General features: G+C 56.7%; 1 protein-coding gene across 16 annotated transcripts in view; it reads right to left on the bottom strand.

Moving 5' to 3' along the window:
* Positions 1 to 22,805, bottom strand: part of DAB2IP (DAB2 interacting protein) — a 318,020-nt gene that overhangs the window by 48,690 nt on the left and 246,525 nt on the right. For 15 of the 16 annotated variants that reach the window (XR_002086447.2, XR_002086448.2, XM_059715709.1 and 12 more), the window contains one exon: positions 1,181 to 1,334. Coding sequence is in view for 14 of the 16 variants with exons in the window: in XM_059715709.1 (XP_059571692.1) it covers positions 1,181 to 1,334 (154 nt within the window). In the remaining 2 variants the exon portion in view is untranslated. Of the gene's footprint in view, positions 1 to 1,180; positions 1,335 to 11,406; positions 11,771 to 22,805 lie in introns of those variants that run through there. The other variant, XM_014603752.3, reaches the window with a different exon arrangement.

Below are 22,805 nucleotides of genomic sequence, written 5' to 3'. Positions count from 1 at the left end.
TTGTGTGCCGAGCCGAATTGGTAAACAACTCTTACGTTATGGACGTCACATCTATTTTCCATCTAACTTCATTTTATCTTTCTTGAGTGGGATGCAATAGAGGCTGCCTAATTTATAAACCACTGCTCCTCCTGACCTGCCGCGCTTGCTCAACTCCAGGGCGAGCAAAAGGCACGGGAAGATGTCTTCTACCGACTTAGGGACTACGGTGGCGGCTCCGCTTGTTGTCAAAACATTTCCCGTGTCCCCTGCTCACGTTTTAAGAAATACCTTTTATTCATTTCAATCTGCTGCTAATTTGGACAATGCAGGAGTCGTCGGCCAATTTCTGCTGCCCGATTCTTCGCTAATTGACAGACACGAGGCTGTTTTCTTGCAATGCAAACTGTCACGGGAGCGTACCTGTTCCTGTCGCTGCCTGCTCAGGCATGACCTGATGCCTCCCATGGTTTTGCCTTCCACCCCTAAACAGAAATAGGACTCCTGTTCTTCACAGCGGCAGGGATGATCACCTGTGGCTGTGAAGAGGCGGCTTCCCTGTTCCCTAGACAGGCACAGTGCTACGCGATATAGCACATTGCTTTTTCCAGTGCGAGACAGCCGAGTCCTATATAACAACATGCTGCATAATCATCTGGTGTGCGGGGCTGTGCGGGCACCACTGCTCTCTGCAAGAGTCCTGCTCAGGCCGTTACGCTGGCCCCTGAGAGAGGCAGCAGAGGAGGAGGCTGCAAATCCTGAAAGACCAAAGCTCACAGAGACTTTCCTTTCATTCAAGCCACAGAAACCAGAGGTTTTTGGATGACAAGGTCCTGATTTCCGTTCATACGGCCAGGGGGGTATGATTTCCATGTGACCACAACACAGAAACGTAGGATGTCAACATGGCAAGCAGCAGATCAAATATCTGCTGATGCTCTTTCAGTGCTTGGGACCCACTGCCCACGGGGACATGCTCTGCTGCTACTAGGACGTTGGGGCCCCAGCTCTCGTTTGGTTGGCATACCCTTATACGATACAGTATAAAAACCAAATCAAACAGCAGAACCCCCTGCCAACAGCAATTCCCACCACAGTGTTTCCTGGGCAGGACACGTACCCACGCCCTGCTCATCACATTGCTACGCCCCGATGCCATGTGTCAGGAGCAGACTCCGGAGTGAATGCAAGAGCTTCTTACCTCAAAGCAATAGTCCTGTCCCAAAATGCTACTGTGGACTGGTTTGATGACCACCTCCTCCTCCATGCTGAGATCCAGAGCCTCGACAGCACTACTGGGACTGAGCAGAGACTCGTGGGAGCGCGATTCTTTCAGTCTCGGCATTAGATGGGATCTAGAGGAAGAACACGAAGACGTCAGTGGATACTCTCGGGTCCCTCCCAGGTGCACCGTTTCTGCAAATTACGGGCACGGAAACAAATGGAAGGTCGTTCCCATACGTGTGAACTGCAGTACGGTCCTGTCTGCACCTTAGCAAAGGGGCTGGACTATAAAGGGGGCTGCACTAAAAATGCCGAGCGCAGCCTGCAGTCGGGTACGTCTCCAAACGTGCACGCAACAGGTGTCCTTGCAAAGGATGCTGTGTCTTTTTGCAAGGATTGAACACTGTAGCTCTACCTCCTCGCACTGCGATCATGGTAGTTAAACAGGGTTGGGTCTCGTTCATGGATGGGAAGTGCTCCTAGCTTTAGCTTATGGTACTGCCACCGAAAGGAGAGAGTTTTCATGAATGCTGAGGGGGGAAAAAAATGAATGGGCCTGTTTTCTGTTGGACTTTATATCCCAGTTGGGCCTCCCAGTCTGGACACAGAGCTGAGGCTGGTGAGCTGCAGGGAAATGCCAGCGCACATGGCGCACCACGCACCGTGCCACTGAGGTGCTGCGCGTTGTGCGAGCACCATCGGCCCCACGTTCGCGTCATGGGGGAGCCGCGGCTGGACGAGCGCGCTGGGACTGTAATTACTCTGTGAGCTGGAGCACTCGCTCCATCTATTATGGACACAGCGCTGAGAAGGGGAGAGCAGGGAGACAAGGACCATGATAACTCTATTGATCCATCTAAATGCTCTGGAAGCCCACCGACAGCACTTAGCAGCAGGGGAGCCTGCAGACAGCGAGGAGTACACCGTTTTCATGCAAGGCGATGGCACGGGGAGTGTTAAGGGAAGTCAGGAGGCACGGGGATACAGGCAGCCCAGCACCAGCCGGGAAAACAAAACTCAAATACCAAAGGGCAGGGGAAAAAACTGAGAGCGAGAGAAACCATCCCTTTATCAACAGTCTGCACAGCACCGAACGCGGCTGGTGACGCCGGATCTCAACCGCTGCGACTCCAGTAACTCTGACCTTTCAAAGCCCTGGCAAGAGGCTCCGAGCTCCTCAGAGAGGCCGTGCGTCTGTCTGGACAGGGCGGCATTTAATCTGCTTCCAAGGAGCACGCGGCAAACCGCAGCCTGCGCCGCGAGCACTGCCTCGCACGCACACGGCAGTGAAGTTCACAGCACGTCGCGTCCGACTGCTGCCTGCGACTGCACTGAGTTTCCTCGTCCTTGGGAACAAAGCTGACCAAAAACACACTGAGAAATGTCAGCGCGGCATGAAAAATTCATAGCTCCGAGTCAGTCAGATGCCAAGCGGAGCCTCAAAAACAGCCAACAGCGGAGCCTGACAAAAACAGGTGCTTTCTGAACTCAGCCATAAGGGTCCATGGCATCAATGGGCCCCAAGGTAATAAAGGTTCAGACTCCAGCTGGTTCATCCACTTGAAAGGGCCGGATCGGCAGCCCCGCAGCTGGGAGCCTCTGGTTCTCTGCAGAAGGGACGCAGCGCAGACCGGCACCGGGCAGCACTACCTAAGGGTTAAAGCCGAACTCAGCCGCCAGGGCCGACGCAGTGCTTTGTGCTTGCCGTCGGGGCTGACAGCCGGTGCCGATTGTGGCGGTATCTGTTAATGCGTCTGCTCGAGAGCCAGGCTAAGGCACCAGCCTCGTTTCGCACAGGGCAACTAGCAGAAGTCGAAAACCTCCTGTCAATACTGACCCGTACGGGATGAGAACCAGAGCCTGGGAAGCAAAAGGCTCTCCAGCCCATTAGCAAGTCTTCGAGCTGTCCACTCACCCCGAAGTGCCGGCGCGAAAGAAATTGATCTTCGAGAGCCGAGCACTATCCCGCTGTCATTTCCCCCGTACTTTGTGGCAATTTAATACTATTTTCAGAGAAAAGGAGCTCGCATCCTTATTCCCTAAATGAGACTGCGGAGCAGCTCTGATGGGGGAAGAGAGAGCTAGTTAACCCTGGGTGCTGCACAGCCCGGCGAGATGTGTCTGGCAGGTGCGGAGCTGACAGCAGAAACCAGTCACCGGGCACTACTGAATTCACATGCAGGACTTTTACATGGAGTCTTCATTTTTATAATATAGGGAATTTTAACCGATTTGTACTGGTGTTTGTGTGTGTGTGCACCCATGTGTAAGAAGTACTAATAACACGAACCTTGCACGCAGCAAGCATCCCGTGATATATATATATACACATACACACACACACACACACACACACACACACATACATACACACACATACACACCACCGAGGCTGGACTCTGTTTTGTCGGTCTTTAAATCAAGCAAAAATGACAAGATAAAAGGAGACGATTTCCTGCGTAGATGGTCCAGGTGCAGACGAGAGTGTGGGAATGCACATGTCCGGGGGCCACCTGGCAGGGAGAACTAACTCTTCATGCCACAGCGTTAACTAACGCCGGTGTGTGTCCGAACGCAGTTTAAAACCGCCACGCTATAAAGGCAACCAAAATATGTCCTTACCCAGTCCAGCAGAATGCATTTCAGCCTGGGCATCCAGAAATTTGGGGTTTTACTGAGATGGGAATTTATCCTAACACTTCAAACTGCTGGGGTACTGGATTACTCGGGGAACCAGGTCCTAAGCCGTTCCGGCGTTATAAAGCCCTCCGCACATAGGTAGCGGGTCAAATCCAGCTGGTTGTGCGGGGTGTGGAACGAGTCCAGTGGGCCTCAGCCCGGCATCCACCAGACAAAAGGTACGGATAAAGATGTCATTAATCAGCATCATGCGTTCACAATCTCAGAGATGATGAGAAAAACACCAGGCATGAGTGTTGACTATGTGGGCTCTTTTGACACAGGTCACCAACTTGTGAACTCTCTAGATAAGTATCCTAGTCTATGAAAGTGTGCGTCCACCCCGCTGTCTGGTGGTTCACCAGCACCAGCACCACCTGTGCCTTGTGTGAAGGCAATGAACTCCCCGGGGCGATGCATCAATCCAGCGACAGCTGGCAGCGCCCAAAGTGCCGGCTATGGGGAACGACCCGCCGTGGAGTGCGTGGGTCTGTGCTGGATGTCACGAGGTTGCAAGGAGCATGGCTCCTGTTCACATTCATGCCCAGCCCCAGGAGAGGAAAACTGTCTCGTGTCCTTTAACTGGCAGCTCCACGTCTGCTGCAGGGACCGGCTTACTGGAAGACGCTGCTCAGCCCTGTCTCGGTTCCCGCAGACTCCCCTTTTGTATTCACAGGCATCAGAAATTCCTGCTAATGCTGTGATCTGCTTGAGTGACTCATATGGCAAGGGCCTTATTATTCTTACTGAAATGATAACTCAGCCTTCCTGGCCATTTGGGGAGAGAGAATAAAAGCCAGCAACGTGCGCGTTACAGAGGAGGCAGCCGAGAGCACCAGTACTCCTAGATCCAGCTCTCAAGAGCATAAAGGAGCTGGCCTGAACCCGCTCTGACGGACGGGGGCAAGGGCAGCTTGAGAGCAGAAGGAGATACGTGAGCAGAGTCCGGGTTGGTGCAGAGCGAAGGCCCCGCTAACATGGGGCACTGGCACACCCTTCCTCCACCGAGCGCTGTGGCAGGGCTGGAAGGAGGGACTTGCCCCCGTCCCTACAGGTGACTTTGGGGAGATGGAGACCTTCGCAGTACAAGGTCCACCAAACCCACCTCCCAAAGCGAGCACGGCTCTGCAAGGCTGCAGCCGGCTCAGAGGCAGAAACCCCGTGGCCCGTATCCCTAGTGCTGCCCCGACACCGATGCAGAGCAGTGACATTGTCTTCTCGCCACAATGCCTGCGAACCGACCTCTCCCCGGCATCCTCCCGCGGCCGCCCCAGACCCTGGCGACCCAGACGCTTCAGAGAGCATCTGCAGACCACAAGTCGCTTCCTCAGCCCGACGAAGGGCATTTGTACCCGAAAGCTTGCTCAGAAGAATTTTTCCAACTATCTGAGTTGGTCTAATAAAAGAGATCAGATTTACCCAAAGGACCTTGTCTGCCTGAGGTGTCCTCTTCCCCCTCCCCAGCCACATCTGAGCCCAGCCAGGGCTGCCCTTTCACAGCCTGCCGTGTTCCCGTCCCCACCGGGGATCTCGGGAGCAAACCCAAGGAGGCTGCGAGGTTTCTGCAACCGCAGCACATAACTCACCAGCTTGGAGACCGCCCCGACTCCCCAGACCGCACGTTTGGTTTGTCTGGCCACGTGCCCTACTGGAATACCCCCTTCTCCATCTCTCCAAGGCTCAGTTTAAATGGAGGGGGAAAAAAAACCTCTCAGAAGCTATCACGTCAGCTCCAGAGAGAACTAATAGCATTGCTGCTCCTGGCACAGACTCGGATGTCCTACAGAGAGGCAGCCAGCTTATTAGCTATTAGAGGAGGTTTACCACCCGAGAGCAGGGAGAGAGACTGGGTCCCCAAGCGTAGTAGAAGCGATGGGACATTTTGGTGCAAAGCAGTTCGAGCCCACGGGGCAGGACGGGCAGAAGCAGCCCGCCTGACCAGCGCCCAATCTTCCGGCCAGGTTGTGAAACCTCGGGAAGGGGCACTTGGAGCTGCGGAGGTTTTAACACCAAGGTCCCTGCTGCCTCTTTGTACGAGGCGTAAGGGGCAAAAGGCGCAGGATGTTCAGCCCCAGGGCCTGGCACAGCTCAGACACTGGCATGTCCACCCAGGAGGTCAGCCTCAAAGCTTATTCAAGAAGTGGACCCCTCTGCCGAGGCCACGGCAATACGAATGTTGAAAGCGGGCAGCTCCACGAGCATGCACGGGAGCAGCTACTCCACCTTGAATTCACACCCCGCCTTACTGCAGCTCAATTCCTGTGTCCGGACAAGCCCTCCGAGAGGCAGCACGGTGCCCGCCGGGTGACTCTGGTGGTTTTACGGCCATCATTCGCCTGGTTTTGAAAGCATTTCCTTGTTGCTGCGTGAAGCGCACACACACGGGAACTAACTGGCTATGGGCAGAGGGGACTAGATGCCAGGTGCTATCCAAACGCATGAAGCAAAACTGAAATGCTGAGGGAAACCACCGTCCCCAATCTCCGCGCCCCTTGGGAGAACGGCACAAGAGCGGTTCTGCGAGAAGAGCGACTTCGGAGCCGAAGGGGTGCTTTTAATGCCAGCGGCAGCACCGGCCTTTGCAACGCGAGCACCTCTCTGCTGAGAGCAAGGCCAAACTTCGCATCCCATTATCAGTCTCAGGCCTGCCGAGCTACAGATTTTAGCCGTAGCGCATTTCCTGGTCGGGGAAGCGGTAGCCCCAGAAACACGCAACACGCACATGCCAAGCCACCTGTCGCGGGCTAGCGATTCTCCCCCTCCCGGCCATCCGGGGGGAGCGCCAGGGTATTCTGCCGTCTCCTACGTGCATGCTGCCTCTGCGGGGCGCCTCGCACGCAAAAAAGCTGCAGACCAAACCAGGGAGCAGAGCGGGGAAAAGAATTTGGCTCTGGCGATCTCCAGGCAGGGGATCGGGGAACGTTTGTTACGACCGAGCGCGAAGCGGACAGCTCCGCGGTACCGATCCGGAGGAGGATTTCACCAGTTGCAGCAGGGAATAAATCAAATGTTATCCTCTTAAGTCGTCACCGGCTCCGCACGCGCCCCCTCCTTCTGCGGCTCGGGGAGAATCACCTTTATCTGTAGCAGAACGGGACTTACGTCCTCCACACGCAGCTCCAGCTAGCAGCAGGTGGGGCGATCACGTTCCAGCTAGTAGCGCACGCACCACCCATCCTGCGCGCAGCCTTCCCACGGCCGAGCACCGCTGGCCGGGCGAGATCGCATCGCTTCTGGCTGGCTTCCGGTTTGCTTCCTGAACCCTGCGTGGAGCACTCATCCACCGCATCCCCACTGCCTCACCAGGCCGAGCATGTTGCTTGCGCTTAACAAATAAATAAATCATATTAAACCGATGTTACGGGAACATCTGAGACAGCCGCAGCACGAATGAACCTGCTTTCTGGAGATGAAAAATGGCTTTCTGTGGACAGGCTGCTATTTTACGGGCTAGACCTGCGTGCACATGAAACAGCATAATAAGGCTTGCTAGCGTCCTTCGCCCCAATGCCCCTCTCCTTGCCGCTGGCCACATCCTGCCCCGTAGAAGAGGCTGTGTGTCAGAGGCACCGAGAAAGTCTTTCGGGCTCTATCGGGATGAAAGGCACTGCTGCGTTAATGGGCGATGCTATTTCTAATTGTTCACTTTAATCAGCGGCTTGCTTTAGAAGCTGGTCACCCTCACCTACACGCAGCACCTTTGCGATGCAACCCGCCGGGGGGGGGAATGAAACACGGCAATTCCTCCTGCCTGGCGGGGCTGCCCTCGGCCTCACCAAGACGGGGGAATACTTCCATACAAAGGACCCGGGCCGCTCCACGAGGGCTCCCGGGCTTGATCCTGCACAAGACGAGCTTTCCCTAGCCCCGAGGGCTGGCTCTGGATTTTTAATCTGTTGCATTCCCTTGGAAACGGCTGTTTATTGGCTTCACAATTGGCGAGGTCCGTCAGCGAGAGCCTGCCGGGGAAACGCGCTCCCCCCAGCAGCGAAGCTGCCTTGATTGATTTGTCATGGGCAAGGTGAGAGAAATCACGCCAAGCAAACGAAGCGATTCGGGAGCAGGAAGCAAAAGGGAATTCAAACATGTCTTTCACTGTCAGTACTCCGAACATTACCGGTAACCGGAGAAAACCAAAGGCTATTTTTATTATTATTGCTTGTACAATACGGGGTTTTGACGCTGGCATTATCCCTCGTTATAACCTCCTTATCAATAGAGACGGGTTTTTCTAAGCAGCAGCAGGCCTCAGTCTAGGAGCCCATCCCACGAGGCTGGCAGCAGCAATACCCCGGGTACCGCTACTGTGCGCGGGGGAAGCCTCAGACCCGCCGTCCCTTGGGTTAAACACACGGGATCCTACGCGCCGGCCTTTCTCCAGCCGCCAGAAGTGTCTGAACCAGATTCAGAACAGAGGCAGCAGCACAACCGGGAGACGCGCCAGGGAAGCCAAAGCAGCTGCACGGTTGTGAGAGCAAAGGGGGGTGATCTGGGCATCTGCCCGGCAGGGGTTATGCGCAGCCCCCTTGGCACCGGGCGCAAAGGCGAGCCAGGATTTCCTCCTTGCTCATGAACATCATTTCACTGCAGCCGGGCTCAAGAGGCAGCAGCAGGGGAGGTAGAAAAAGCAAGCCGGGATCTGCTTTATGGACTGCCGGGGAGGAAAGAAGTTGGCAAGCCACGCTTCCCTCCAGCGCCACAGCGCCGGCTCCAGATGCCTGAACACGGCCTGCTGCTTAAGACAACGATGATGCTTTAATAATGAATAGGAAGCCCTGAAACAGAGGGGGTCGCCGAGGAGACTCCGCTAAAAATAAGCAGTGTCACGGGGAGACGCCGGCTGCCATCGGTGCGCCGGGAGCTTCCCCAAAAGCCGCGCCTGGTGCTGGCAGATCCGCCCGAGGTAGCTGGAGCTCCCCGTGCCCGGGCAGGGCTGCCGAGGGATGACGGGTCAAGCTGCTGCTCCATTTGTACCTCACCTGTGCACGGCAAGCCAGCGGCATGCAGCTGTCCTTGGCGGATGCTGATCCCCCCACAGCCCTCCTTGCTCTGGAAAGCCTCTCCCTTGGGTGCTGCAGACCCCCGGGAGAGCACAGCGTCCTAAAGCCCTCGCCAGCCTGGGCCTGGTCCTCTGGGGGCTCTCCCGCAGCCCCCACGCCAGGCCCTAGCAGAAGATCCCTCCCGCTGTCCAGCATGCAGGGATGCCAGTGCTCTCGGTCCTTACCCAAAGGGCCAGGCTGGCAGCTCCTCTGCCCCGCTCCGGCCGGCTCCCACATGCCAGCTGTCTCTTCTCGCAGGAGCCGTATCAAAATCCGGCGTCCTCGCCTCCCTCGGGAGGTTTCCCGCTGCCCCTCTCCCTCCTCCTCCGGCACAGCCGAACGAGAGATGCAAAAGCAGCTCCGGCTTCAGCTCAGCTCCTGGCGCTGTCGGATTGGCTGCCGTGTAGCTGGGTAGGAGAGCTACAATCACCGTAAATGTCAACACGAGCACGGCTCCCGTTGAGCGCTGCTGCGCCGGCCTGACACGCCGGTCCCCACGACACAACCGGAGCGGCGCGGCACGGCGCGGCACAGCGCTCCTCCTGGGGAAGCAATTAAGCCGCGGGGGAGCGGACCTGCCTTTGCCTTCCTCGGCTGCATTCGGTTCTGCTCACGGGCAACGCTGGAACAGCCGCAGCCCAGGAGCAGGGCCAGCGCGCGGGGAAGGTGGAGGTAGCTGCACCCCAGGTATCACCGAAGCAGCTCTGGCTCCTACCCAGCGGTGCCGCTGCTCAGGGCAGAGGTGGCCGCGAGATCCACGGCGCCTGTTTCGAGGGGGAGCTGTGGTGGGTGGCAGGAAGGGACAGCGGCGCATTTTCCACCCCACTCACATCAGCTTCACGGAGCTGTGATGCAGCCGAGCCAGACGCAGCCCAGCACGCTGAAGCGAGGCAGCATCGTGGCACAGGCCAGGCGTCCAGAAAATGCCCAGGCAGGTCCCTGGAGCAGCCCCCGAAAGCCAGAGCACGTGACTACATAATCAGCGGTTGGAAAACTGTGAAGGCTGCTTGACCCCAGCTCGGAGCCCACCCTCCGCGCTTTCCCCGGGCTGCTCGTGCCAAGACTGTCCCGGTGACCGGGACGGGCATCACCCACTGCCCTTTCTAGATAAAGCATCTCTAGCAGGCCTCTCCCTGTGGCACGGGGCACCATAATCTCCTGCGCCCCAGACCCACACCCGTGTCCTGTGCCAGGATTCACAACCCCTCGGCGGAGAACGCCGGGCGGTTCATTTGGGTTGCTACAGCCCTCCCGAGGATGCTTCGGTTCACACCCCGGTTGGCAAGAGCCTCTATTTTTGCAAAACCTCCCGTCTCCCGGCAGCCATCTCCTGCACAGTCTGCCCGAGATGAAGCTAACAGCCGGGAGAAGGGGAAAGGAGCAGCTGACTCCCCAAGGATGAGGCTAATGACTGCCTCCCCACCCCAGGGAACGCTGCAGCTTTCCTTGCTCCCCCGGGAAGCCGAGCTACTGACCTTGGCACGGGCCCTGCCTGCGCTCGCCGGATGCAGAGCGCAGTCAGGACAGAGCCCGCGGTGCCCACCTAGTGCAACAAGTCCTTTTGCAGGAGGTGCCCACGGGCAGCCAGCCGCGGCTGTGCCCAGCTGCAGTGGATGAGGACAAACTCCCTCACCACGTGGGCAGCTTGGAAAACAGCAGGCGAGGAGAGGGCAAGAGAGAGCTGGAGAAAGAGGGAGAGATGGCAGAGAAGGGGAAAGGCCACCCAGCTCGATGCACCCCCCTGGCTCCCATCCCCACGGCGCACGCTGACACACTCCTGGAGCCAGACGGCTGCCGCTAGAGCAGCACGTTCGCATCCCTGGATTACTCATCGAGAACAAAGTCTGAGTCTCCCGTCACCGAGGAGCCGCCGCGCAGCGCTGTCCCCCGAGCAGTATTTATGGCTGTTTCCTTTCCCACTTCTCCAAGGCCCCCGCCCGTGTCTGCAGCAAGCTATAAATCCCCTGGCGAGCAGCAAGGCTGCCCTCCATCGGGAGAAGCCTCGTGGCTCGCCGATGCCACAGGAAGGCCGAGCGCGGGGCTGAGAGCCGAGGATCACACCTTGCCCCACCAGCTCGCGCAGCTCCACCTGCCCCGGAGCACAAGCAGCCAGGTCACACCCATCCGCTCCTGTGGCGAGCAAACACGCCAGGTCCATGCGTCTAGAGGAGGAAGCAGACACGCTAAGGGCCGCGGCTGTGACCGAGGACTAGGTCTGCTGCTAACCGAGCACGCGATAGCAGGCAGGTCGCACTCCGGTACCCCTCAGCTCCAGCTGCTGGGGGTGCTGCGAGCTTCAATCAGCGTGGCTCAGGGCTGGGGAAAGGGGCGCGCAAAGGCTGGAGGACTTGCACCAAAGGCCCCCTCCTCCTCCCGGCTCTGCTAGGTCCTGGAGGGGCCCGTCCTCCCTTCTGCCGGCCCGTCCTGGGGTGAAGAGCTGGCGGGGCTTGGGCTCTTCCCTCTCCCTCCCGGGGCAGTTCCTCACCCTTTGCAGGCAGCCCCAGGGCTCAGAGGCAAGCTGGACGTCCTCGCTCTGCTCCTGGCTCCCACGAAGTAGGGCACCAGCATGAGCCGTGCCTCGAGCTTCTGATACATTGCTCCGGCAGCCCAAACCGATCAGCACTGGCTTGACCGACCAACCTCCTCGCTCCCAAACCCCCAGGTGCCGAGGAGGGGTCCTTCGCGAGAGAGCCCGCAGGGACCGCGCATGCCAGGCTGGGCCTGGGAGATCCCCGGCGGCGGTGGAGCAGCTCCTGCTGGGAAGATGACCGCTCAAAAGGGAGCCCCCGTCTCCGGGACCCCACTCTTGCCGCAGCCAGGCGCGTGGGCTCGCCGGGGACTGCCAGTGCCTTGCTCTCTTGCTTCTTATCTCCCTGGCCACAGCAGACTGCTAAGGGCAAGTTACAGTTTGACTAAACACTTTTATCTTCCTGGCAAGGCACCGAGACGCACAACCTGGACTTTGGAACGAGTCCCCGCGCCCTTGGGGAGCAGCGCGCCAAGGCAGCCCGGGCCGGTGGAGACAGGTGCCAGTCCGCCCCGTGCCAGCACTGCGCCTCTTGCACAACCGCGTGTGTTGTGAGGATGCTCAGGAAAGCAGCCCTGGGCACGGACGCGATTCTGGCCCTGCTCCGCGGCAGGAAGCCAGGCACGTGGGCGTACCTTTGGTCATCCCATTTCCAAGCACAGCGGGTGCAAACAAGCCCAGCTCTGAGAAAGCTCTGCTGATTTCTGCCCCCAGGTATTAGAGCTGGAAGAAAACCAGGCAGGCGCCAAGTAATCCACCCCGTCTGCTCACGTGGGATTGTCCCTGGCATTTCATAAAATATCAAACGCCAGGGACCGTCCAGTCACGAGCCCGGGGGTTTCCACGGGTCCGGCAGGAGGGCAGACTTCAGGGAACTACGGTTTCCAGTTAAAGCACGACTAACGCACCCCGTCCGGAGAGACCTGCCCTGAGCTGCACGTGCATGTGTGCATGCGAGGGGGAGGAGGAGCTGGCCGCCGGGCTGGTCTCCGTGTCGAGGGAGCTCCTGCCAAGCGCTGCTTTGAAGAAACCGTGCTCTGTGGACTCAGTGCTTAGACTGTGCAGCAATGGGCTTTATAGCAAATCCTGCTTCAATCTGTTAGTCATAAAGTTCCTAGCACAACTTTATGAAGAGCCAGGGCTTGTCACGGTGTCCTTAAGCCAAATCTTCACCTCCCTTCTCAGCTGTGCGCTGTGATATGTGCTGGCACATGGTCTTTCCACTCCCCAGAGGCCAGTGCATTTCTGTGGTGTTATATGAAGCTGTAAAACACATTGGGGCTTGGTGCTATTACTATTCCTCTTATACCTGCCTCGGAGCACCGTCATCAATCCTCACCTTCCGTTTCTGCACTTTCCAGTTACTCACAGGTTTCTTTTATTCACCCATTCAGCTCCCCGGTATTATTTAAAAGCACCGTTGCAAAAAGAGATCCCCCGTGCCCCTCGGACCCCGAGCAGGGGAGAGGAGATTTTTGGCTGGTGCGAAGCCAAAGTTTGCTCTTGTTCCCAATCGACAGGCTTTTCTCAGCCTTATCCAGAACACTATTTCCTCCCTGGCTCTGGGCACTTTCTCTTTCCACGACTAATTCGTACTTGGGTTACTCCGCATGTCTCAAAGCAGCCAGGGGCGGATGGCAGGATAAGTCAGTCCCTCTCGCCAGCTGGGAAATTACCTTTTCAGTCACTGCCGTGTTGACTTTTTCCTCGGGTGTTAAAGCCCGAGCGCATTCACTTCTATTGGCAGCGATGCCTGGGCTTTACAATCACACCCTCGATTAATAAAGGAAGTGCAATCAGCTGACCCGAGAGGTTGGAGCGGGAGGGTGGGGAGATCCACCCTCCAAAGAGCCAGGACTCAACTCTGGTTTGGGAGCCAGAAAAAAAAAAAAAAAAAAAAATCTAATCCATTTTTATATATATATATATATATATATATATATATATATATATATATATAAAAGCTCAAACAAGCCCAGGTTTCTCAGTAAAATTAAAAATGAGGGGGTTGTTGTGGCCCGTGGGGGGTTTGCTCCTGCTCTTGGAGCGCCAGGGCTGTACAGGCATCGCCGGCCGCGGGCATCCTGGCACCTGGCTCACCAGGTCTGGGCTCCAGAGCTGGAGTACGACGGGGGGGGGGGTCTCCTGAAGCGTAGGGCTGAAGACGTGGGTTTGCTGTTGCGGGGTACCCCCGGGTCCGGGGCTCCTGTTTCTGCCTCGAATCTGCCTGCCTCAGTCCTGGCAAAATCAAGCAAAGCTCCACGCGAGCGCAGCTGGGGGAAGGACTTTGTCACCGGTTTTGGGGCTGGGGTGACAGGGCACAGCTGGGGCTTTTCTATGAGCCTCCCGGGGAGTTAACAAGACGGCCGGGGCAGAAAGAGAAAGAGTGGGAGACCCCCGCCCAGCCCTCACCAGCCGTCTCATTGAGTCACCGTCAGCTCGGCTCATCTAATTACCCGGGACGTCTTCTCCCACCCTACTCAAGGTGGTGTCGGGCCGCACAAACCCCTCGCTTTGCCTCTCACAACTCAGGACACGTGCCTGAAGGGCTGCCAGAAGAAAAACCACCTCTGCTCCCCCCGGCGCAGTCACATAACGGGGACGCCCTCCCCACCTGCCACTGGGTTGGGCAGCGAGACGCCCAGCGTCCCACGGTCTCAGGACCGGTGAACAGCAAACGCCCTTGACTGTGCCGCGCTTGTTTATTTTTTCCTCCAATTCATTTCTAGTTAAATAGTTAATCCAGAGGTGAAGGGCACAGAAACCACCCAGGTCCTGGAGATTAGAGAAACAATAGCGAGATACAAATAATGGATTAGGGGAAAAAAAAGATTGCTTTGCCAATGTTTTTAAAAATCTGCCTGGTTTTCACAGAGGCAGGGCGGCACAGGTTTAACACCGGGCAGTTGGTGCTTCTGGAAACTGGACGGTGCATCAGTGAATAGGAAAACTCAAAAACTCAACCTCGTTCAGGCCAACAGCTCTTCATCACTGGCTGCACTCTCGGGCTCTCACGCGAGGGATGAAAACACACGTCAGGGGAACGAGTCCAGCAGGAGCCGCTACCCGCAAAGGTCAGGGGTGCAACCTCGGCCTCTGAACACCCTTATCCCTACGACAGCCGGTGAGTAGAGAGAGCATCACGGGACCGGTCACGCTACACAAGCCTCTATCGCATCCGCTACCTGCCACCGTCAGAGACCACACCCAGCTCTGCCCCGGCGCAGCAGCTCGTACGTTATCGAGCTGTTGTGTTCGGGGTGCCAGCGACGGGTGGGAAAGGAAAGTTAAGAAACTGCTTTTCACGATGATGTATTTCTAAATCAGGAACTCTTTTCTCGGGACCAGGGCTGGCAAATCTCCTTTTTCTCAGAGCCCAGACCCAGGCCTGCCTGAACCTAGTGCTAGGATCACCACCATTGCCTCAGCGGCGCGACCCAGGATAGCAAAGCAGAGCTCACACTAACAAACACTTGCTGGATCTGTTCGGCCTAAACTACCCGCTGGTGCCCATTTAAAAACACGCAGTCTTAAGGACAACAAACCCAAATGAGCTTATTAGCATCTAAATGGCATTTTGCATTGGTTTGTCTTCCCTAATAAAAAATATTTGCATATGCAAAACCCAGGGTTTTACAGATGGTGGCTGAACTTGGAGAGCGTCCCAAGAAATTCAATGTGTTGTCCCTCCCTTTGCTCTAGGTGAAAATGATAAGAAAGAAAGAAATGTCTTTAAAAACCAGAATAAAAAGTAAAAAGCAACATGTGAATGGTCATACACGATGCTCGTGACAGCTTCCTTACGAGGGACGAGTGTTTGTTTCATGCACAAGCTGCTATCTCAGATAAGAAATATATGATTTCATCGGGGAGGTGGCAATCAGGCCTTGGCAATGGCGTTGCACAGCGCTGGGACTACGATACTCGTGTTTTCTTATACCCACTTCTGCTTTTCCTCGTTTGTTTTTTTTAAAGGAAAACCACCTCTCAGAGAAACCTAAAGGTTAGAGATTTGTTCTGACTGGAAACAATTTACCCACCCAGGCGTGCCTACCGCAAACCCAGCACCGAGAGAGAAAGCTAATTCCTTCCCATTGCCTGCTAGACAGACTGCTTGTTCCTTTTATGGGTAAAAAGCCACATCCTCCTCCTCCTGTGAATTCAGATGGAAGGAGAAGGGTCATGTCTATTAAACCTGTGGTTCTTTACACAGTTTTCGCAGCGAAAAGAGTAAGAAACCGGTTCCAGATGGGCTTGGGACACATCCTCTGCTTCCTGACACTTGCTAGCTCGTGGCGCAGCACATAAGAGCTCTTGCTTGCTGCACAGGATGCTTGCTGCACTGCTGCGTGTTGTGATCTGGGCAGGGCACGGCAAGCTGTTTAAAGGGGACTGTAAAGCTCCCAGGAAAGTTCCCACAGATCAAAGTACTTGGCTGGCTGAATACTCCTAGCCCTCGAAGTTTGCCTTGTGAGCTCACCTCCCATGTCTATAAAAGCCACATGACGCCTTTCCACTCCAGCCAGCAACAGCCCTCGAAAGGCTCCGCCTTCACAAACCGCTGCAAACTGAACTCAGTTTTCATCGCCAGGTCGGTGTCTCCGAGAGCAAGAGGATGTGCATGACTTCTGCACCCAGACGGTCCTGCTTGCAGTCGAACATGACAGTTTTGACCCGAGTCCGACTTCGGTCCTCACAAGAACAAGCTGCAAAGCCTCCCGCAAAGTCCCTGCCCACCCCAGAAACAAATGCAGTTCTTAGAAACTGCGGAAATGTATATATATATACACACACACACACACACACACACTGATATCTCCATTTTCCTTCAGTGGCGTTCCCTAACAGCCCATTTCTAGCAGAGGATTATTTCCCCTGATCAAGGCAGTCAGCGAGCTGAACACAACTTGGAAGGGACGACGGGAGGAGCTTGGCTGGGAGTCCCAGCAATTGCTTTAGAAAAGTGCCTTTGTTTTCCGGGCTGAGTCCCACTGCTCCACGCTCCTGGTCAGGGACACCGAGCACACGCTGCCCATGCTGGAACGGGCGCTGCGCGCAGCGGACTGCAAGCCTCGTTACCAGACGCTCCCTGTAGCTTCTGGGGCAGTTGCTTTCAGAAGAGATGCTTAAAAAAATGCCATTAAAACTTACAAAACAGCAAAATAAAACCTCCTAAAAAGTCCAAATCCCAGCACTGCCTTAAATTAACTGGCTGTGGACACCTGCGAGGTGGACGTGGATGAGCACCCGGCTGAGGCCGCACGCTGGGCTCATCCGCAGCCCACACCTGCTGCTCCCTTCTGAATGGCGACTAATGAACACAATTAAGGCGAGGAGGTTTGCCCAGGCAGAAAAGGTCAGGCTGAAGGCCCAGGTAGGAGGTGCAGATTCAGGAGGGCTCATCAACAACCGTCCCATGTAAAGACTAAAATACTTCAATTTACTTCAATATGTAAGGATGGGAGAGTCTTCCTCCAACTCAAATACAGACCCTAGTGGGAACAGGTTGCACCAGGGCATGGGGGAGGGATCGAAACGCGCTCGAGATCAGGAGGAGAGCACATAGATGCTAAAAGGTTTTGGAAAGCCAGCACCGAGAAGGATCTCAGAACAAGAGCAATGGGGCAGGCTAAGATCCCTGTATAGCAAAGCTGAGCTGGCGCTGGGGTCTGACGGGTAAACGAGACGCTGCACGGAGCCAAGAACACACCACGGCTGCCCGGGAGTAAAGGTCCCCTGCCCGGCCTGGGCTTTGCACCCGTGCAGCTGACATTGGACTCTGGCCTCCGGTGCCTGCATTCAGCAGAAGGCCTTTGAAGTGCAGGATGCTCCCAAGGTCGCAGACTCCCCCGTCCCCACCCACTCGAGCTTGTCCCCTGGCAGGGGAAAGCCTGCCCGAGCTCGGTGCTAAGGTAGCGCTGGCCTCCCTCCTCTAGACAATTCACCCGGTGCAAGGGAAGCTGTGAATCAGGGCCACTGGCGGAGTCAGTGGGAAGAGGTGGCAGACACCAAGAGCCACCCGTGTTGCCGCACCTATTTTTCTGTGCAGGCTGCAGAGGCAAAAGGACATCCCACCACCTCTGGGGATTGCCTCCAAAAAGCCCTTGCCAGCACGGACGGGTTGAGACTAGGCTTGAATAAAGACCGAGACAAACGGCGCACGTGTCCGCAGGTGCTGGGTCTTCAACGTACCAGACTCGCTGCCCCAGACCAGCCAGCTGGATCTTCAAGCCCAGCGGCCTCCCTTGAGATCCTTTTCAGCAACCCACGCGCCGTTCCCTCTCTGCCCAGGGGCGCGAAGCAGCAAGGAGCAGCGGACAGACCCTGCTCTACCCCCCTGCAGCTCTCAGGTGGGCAGGGGATCATGCAGGGCCAAGGGCAGAGAGCGTGTTGGCACAGGGCAGCGCTGCCCACCCGTGAGCACTGTGCTGAAACGGCCAGCGATGCGGGCAGGGAGCCAGCAGGAAGAGCCCGGGGACTGCGATGGGCTGCGGGGCCACGGGAACAACTCACCTGCCTCCTGCCGCGGAGCTGGCTGCGCGTGCAGCCTCCCATCCCCGCCAGCCCAGCAGGCAGGAGACGGGAAGGCTGCTTATATACCACGTCGGTGGAGGAAAACCGAAAGCAGCGGGTTAAGGGCCGAAGGTATGAGCCCCTGTCCCAGAAACACCACGAACCAAAGTCCAAGGCGCTCACAATCAGTCACAGACGCTTTTCCCGTCAGAACAAACGGGCTGCCGGGGGTTGTCCCATCTGTCCTGGGCAAGCAAGGGGGGGACTTAAGGACGGGCCTGCTCCCTGTCCTCACCTCGTCAGAGCCCCAACCCCTCCGCCAGCGAGAGGGGACAGCAGCGAGGTGGACGGGCATGGGGGCACCCCACAAACGGCCTAGGAGCGGCTGGCCCTGACGAGCCCTCCATGGCCATCCCTGCCCAAGCACACTGGGTTCAAACGGGTGACCAGCGTGTCCCAATGTCAGCGTCCAAGCTGTCCAGCCCCCCCGACGCCGCGTTTGTGGCCACCTGCCCTCATCCGTCAGCCTAGTCCGACCACTGCTGCCTTCAAACGCAACCACGTAGGCAGGCACGATCCCCCCGGAGCTGGTCACGTGGGCGTGAGTCACTCTGGTCCCTGGCTGGAAGGCAGGGCGCCTGCCTCGGCCCTCGGGACTCTCCATCCATTAGGAAATCATCAGCTTGTCAAGGGGAATTACATGAAAGGACTCCGACGACTCACGAGGAACTGACTACTTCCTACCACTGAGTCACTCCATAACCTCTGGTCGCATCCCATTTGCATACCACGAGGAGCAGCAATTGCATCCCTCTGGGGCCGTCTGCTGGAAGGGGGCAGAGCACCGACGGCGCTGAGCAGACAACCAGCAACTGGGAGACGCGCTTGCAATTTATGAGCATGGGTCAGCCCTCAGAGCACCGACGGGGAGACAAATCCTGGCGCTCGGATCGGCTGATCCTTAGGGAGAGATGGTACGAGGCCACGACATGGGCCCTGCCACCGTCCCCATACAGAGGGCAGGGCTGGCCGCGCCGCTGTATCCAGCCTGCACGGTTCTGGATAGAGACCAGCCGCCGTAGCCTTAGCAGCTGCCACGCAGCGCAGACAGGACGTCCGAGAAGCGGCCAAGGGCCTTCTCTGAAGCGCCCACAACGTGCCGTGCAAATGACAGGGCGCTCCTGGAAGCATCGCGCTTCCTTCTCAAAAGCCTGCAGAGCGGGTTGCAAGTCCTGCTCCAGCCCCAGAGGTCCGTGCTCCTGCCCAGAGCACCCAACGCTGTGCACCCTGGGGTCGGTGCCACGGGATCTCCTCTGTGACCGCTATGGCCTCTCCGCTGTGACTGCCAACCAGGGCAGGAGCTGGCACCACCAGGGCTGGCTCGTCCAGCGGGGGTGACTCTTAGCCCCCAGACAGACGGACAGGCCGGCTGCTGAGCATCTCGGTCCTGTCCGATCCGGCCAGGGTGGGAAGGCCATGCATCCACCGGCCAGAGCCTGCTTCCATGAGTCCTGCCGAGGTAGCAAAGCCCTTGCAAAAGGGGAAGCGTTTTCCTCCCTTCTGTTTTTGTCTTAACAACGACCAACATTAGCATCCTGCTGAAAAGAAAGCAGAGGCCCCAGGGGATGCGGGCTCCAGCTCCGAGAGCCTGCGTGCAATGCATTAGCCCTCACCTCGCCTCTCCCCATTTGCTCAGAAAAAACGTGTGCGCATCACCCAAAGGCCTGCCGGGAAAGGGACCGGGCTCGGCATTCACTCTGCTTCCAAACCACATTGTCTAGACTGAGCCAAGGAAAAAGAGAGGTGTCTCGATGCCCAAGAGTCCAGGCAGCCCCATCCTAGCCATACCAGCCATTCCCAGAGCTGCTGCCAGGCCCCGTGGAGACAAGGCCACGTTTGGCTTCACAGGGAGCCGAACAAATATTTGCTCCTCGGGCGTCTTTGGTCCCTGCTCCCCTTTCCATTCTGCTTCGAGCTCCCGGTCCGGGCAAACTCCACCCCACCCTCAGCCAACCAAACCTGAAGACATCCTCATCCAGACCCGTGCAAAGCGGTGCTGGCGTTTACAGAGCCCAGCTGTCCCGACCTGACGTTCAAGAGAAACCCAGGGCGAACGCGCTGTCGGGAATCGAGCGGGGTGCGGGAAGGTTCAGACAGCCCTTGCGGCGCAGGAGACCTGCGCTCGTTCGGAGACGGGGAAAAAATGAGCAGAAACGCTGGGCTGAAAGATCACGGCCCAACGTAGCCGGGTGTTTGCACATCCCACTCAGTTCTCAGCTCTGGCACCGACTGGCTCCGTGACCCTGAACAGCCAACGAAACCTTCCTGTGCCTCAGTTTCCCCAGGCAGTACAAATACATCTAGCAACCCAGGCCCTTCTCACAGACGGGCCAAGGGAAGGAGCAAACGTTGGGAAGCCACTTCAAGGCTTCTGGACAGAGTGCGGAGGATCACGATGGTCTCTCTCAAACAATGCCTCGCGGTACCTCAAAGGAGAGCGACGCTTTCAGGTGCCTTTGACTGCGGAGCTGCACGAGCAGCTTCATCGTGGCTCGCGACGCAGTGGGATCCAGACTGAGCCTGAAAGCCAGTATAGCTGTGCACCGTGCAGACGTCCTCCACGTAATTTAATAAGTCTCTCAGAGGGCTGGGAAGCGTGCTGCACGCTGCATTTCTGACTCCGGGGCTCTTTTATCTCGGCTGCGTTTTTTTCCTGCTCCCCTCGCTCCCTGACAGTTTCAAGATTTCTGGCATCATAACTGCAGCCCGGCTTGTCAAGCTAAACATCAACAGAGACTTTAGCTGTACGTGGGAAAGGAGGGGAGAGATAAAAATAGCTATTAACTCTGCTTTTAGAATATTAAACACACAAATGGTTTTGCTCCAGCAAAAAGAAGGGGCCCAAGACTACTTTACCCTGGGGCAACACCGGCATTTTCAGCGGTTACGCTCGACTGGGGCTAGATCCTCCCAGCGCACGGCCCTACCTCCAGCGAGCAAGTCCATACTCCAGTGGGGCCGAGTGACTTCAGGACCGGACCGGTGCAACTCAAGGCAAAATCAGCTGCCTTTATCCTGTTGTCTAGCAATCTCCCCAAACTGTAATGCAACAACACAGTTTGGTCTCATCTAACTCCAGAGAAACCATTTCTCAAGGCACATCCCGGCCACTAGCATCGCAACAACAAGTATGGAAATGTCTGGGAACACTGGACGCTCTGTTTCGGGGAGAGGGGGCACGCCAAGGCGGGGAGGACAAGAATGTGACCTCGCTGGACCCCAGCATGGAGCTCGCTCCCTTCCCTGGCTCTGGGAACACAAGGCAGAATTAAGCTACCACCAGCAAACCATTAAACCTACATAGAAAAGGACCCCAAACACTGCAAAAACACAAGTGTAAACTGCAGGGTCGGCGCACATCATTGCAATATTTCCCCCATGCTTTGAAGAAACCTTGCAGAGCACCGGAGGAAGAGCTCGCGGTGAATCCCAGCAAGCGGCTGTTTTATTGCCCTGAAACACTTCTCCAGCCTCGGAGAAGACTTAGAGGAAAGAAGACAAAGAGCGCGATCCCCTACGGCGACCTCGCTGGATGCAGGAGCAACCTCGGCTCTGACCGTGCGATACCTGCAGGAAGTTTTCGAGGGACTAGCAGGGAAAACAAATGAAAAAGGAAACATTGGTTTAAAAGGGAGAGGGAACACGACCCTACCCATTTAGTCACTGCCTCTCTGCAGAGGTTTCTTTTACGCCATTTGGTATTTGCTGTCATACATTAGGAGCCTTTGGATATTCCCGTCAACCATAAACTATTCCCTTTGAATAAGTGAAGCGCTGACTGTGGCTTGGGAGGAGAGACGCAGCTAATTCCTGCCGCGCTGCACAGCGGGGCTAGAAGAGTTCACGTCTCACTTCACTATGGACAGACGTGCCGCACGAAAGCATTTCAATACTGACGATCGGACGGGCGAGACGAAAACCTCGTACCCAGCCCCGAACCAGGGGCACGGCACACGACCGTACTCATAGTGATGTCAGCGATCGCTCTCCACCGCCCCAGGAATAATCCCCGTTGCTCCATCTGGTCTACGATCAAGCAGCAAATTTAAACCCGCTGTAAAAGGGCAGCGGGGTTTAAACCGGACCAAAGATGAAGCCATAAGTGCCTTCAGCGGGGCACATCCGTCAGGCAGAACGGTGCCTTTCACCCGCCTCGTCTGCTCGCTGCAACTCTAACGAGTTTAAAAAAAAGAGCTGATGAAGGGATCAGCAGAATCATTTCTGACAAGTTTCCCTCGGTCTGAACACAGCAGTCATCCAGACGCTCCCTCCGACTGTTTAAGCGCGTTGGGATACAACACCCGCGCCGCGTAGGAACGGTCTAACAGCAACAAGCAAATTAGGGAGGCAGTGGTTGAATGACTTTCCAGGACGTGAACGGATTCAATTGGGCAGCAGCAGCAAAGCTATGCCTAGCGAGGTGCTCGCACCACCTCCGCACGACACAAAACACTTGGAGCAGAGGCACCGATGCCTGGCGGGGAGGGGGGCGTTCGACCCCCCGCACCTGGGATGCGTGTCGCATGCGTGAGGCTGGCGAGCCCACAACAAAACGCTGGCAGCCTTGGCTTGGGGATGGATATTCATGCCCTGTCTACGGCTAAAAGGGAGCAGCGCTGCAAGTTGAGCCGCGGCATTGGCGCTGCCCGAACGGTGCCTTGTGTCTACACAACGGTGCTCCACCTTTTCTCGCGGGCATTACGTGTGCTGATCAGGTTTGATGCCTAGACACAGACCTCTGGCTCATTGCAAGTTAGCCGCGTCTTCTGATCGCGGAGGGGTAT

Source organism: Alligator mississippiensis, chromosome 12, assembly GCF_030867095.1.
Source record: "Alligator mississippiensis isolate rAllMis1 chromosome 12, rAllMis1, whole genome shotgun sequence".
In the NCBI taxonomy this organism is placed as follows: Eukaryota; Metazoa; Chordata; order Crocodylia; family Alligatoridae; genus Alligator; species Alligator mississippiensis.
The sequence above is the reverse complement of the archived record's forward strand: the minus strand, read 5'-3'. Positions and strand labels throughout refer to the sequence as shown.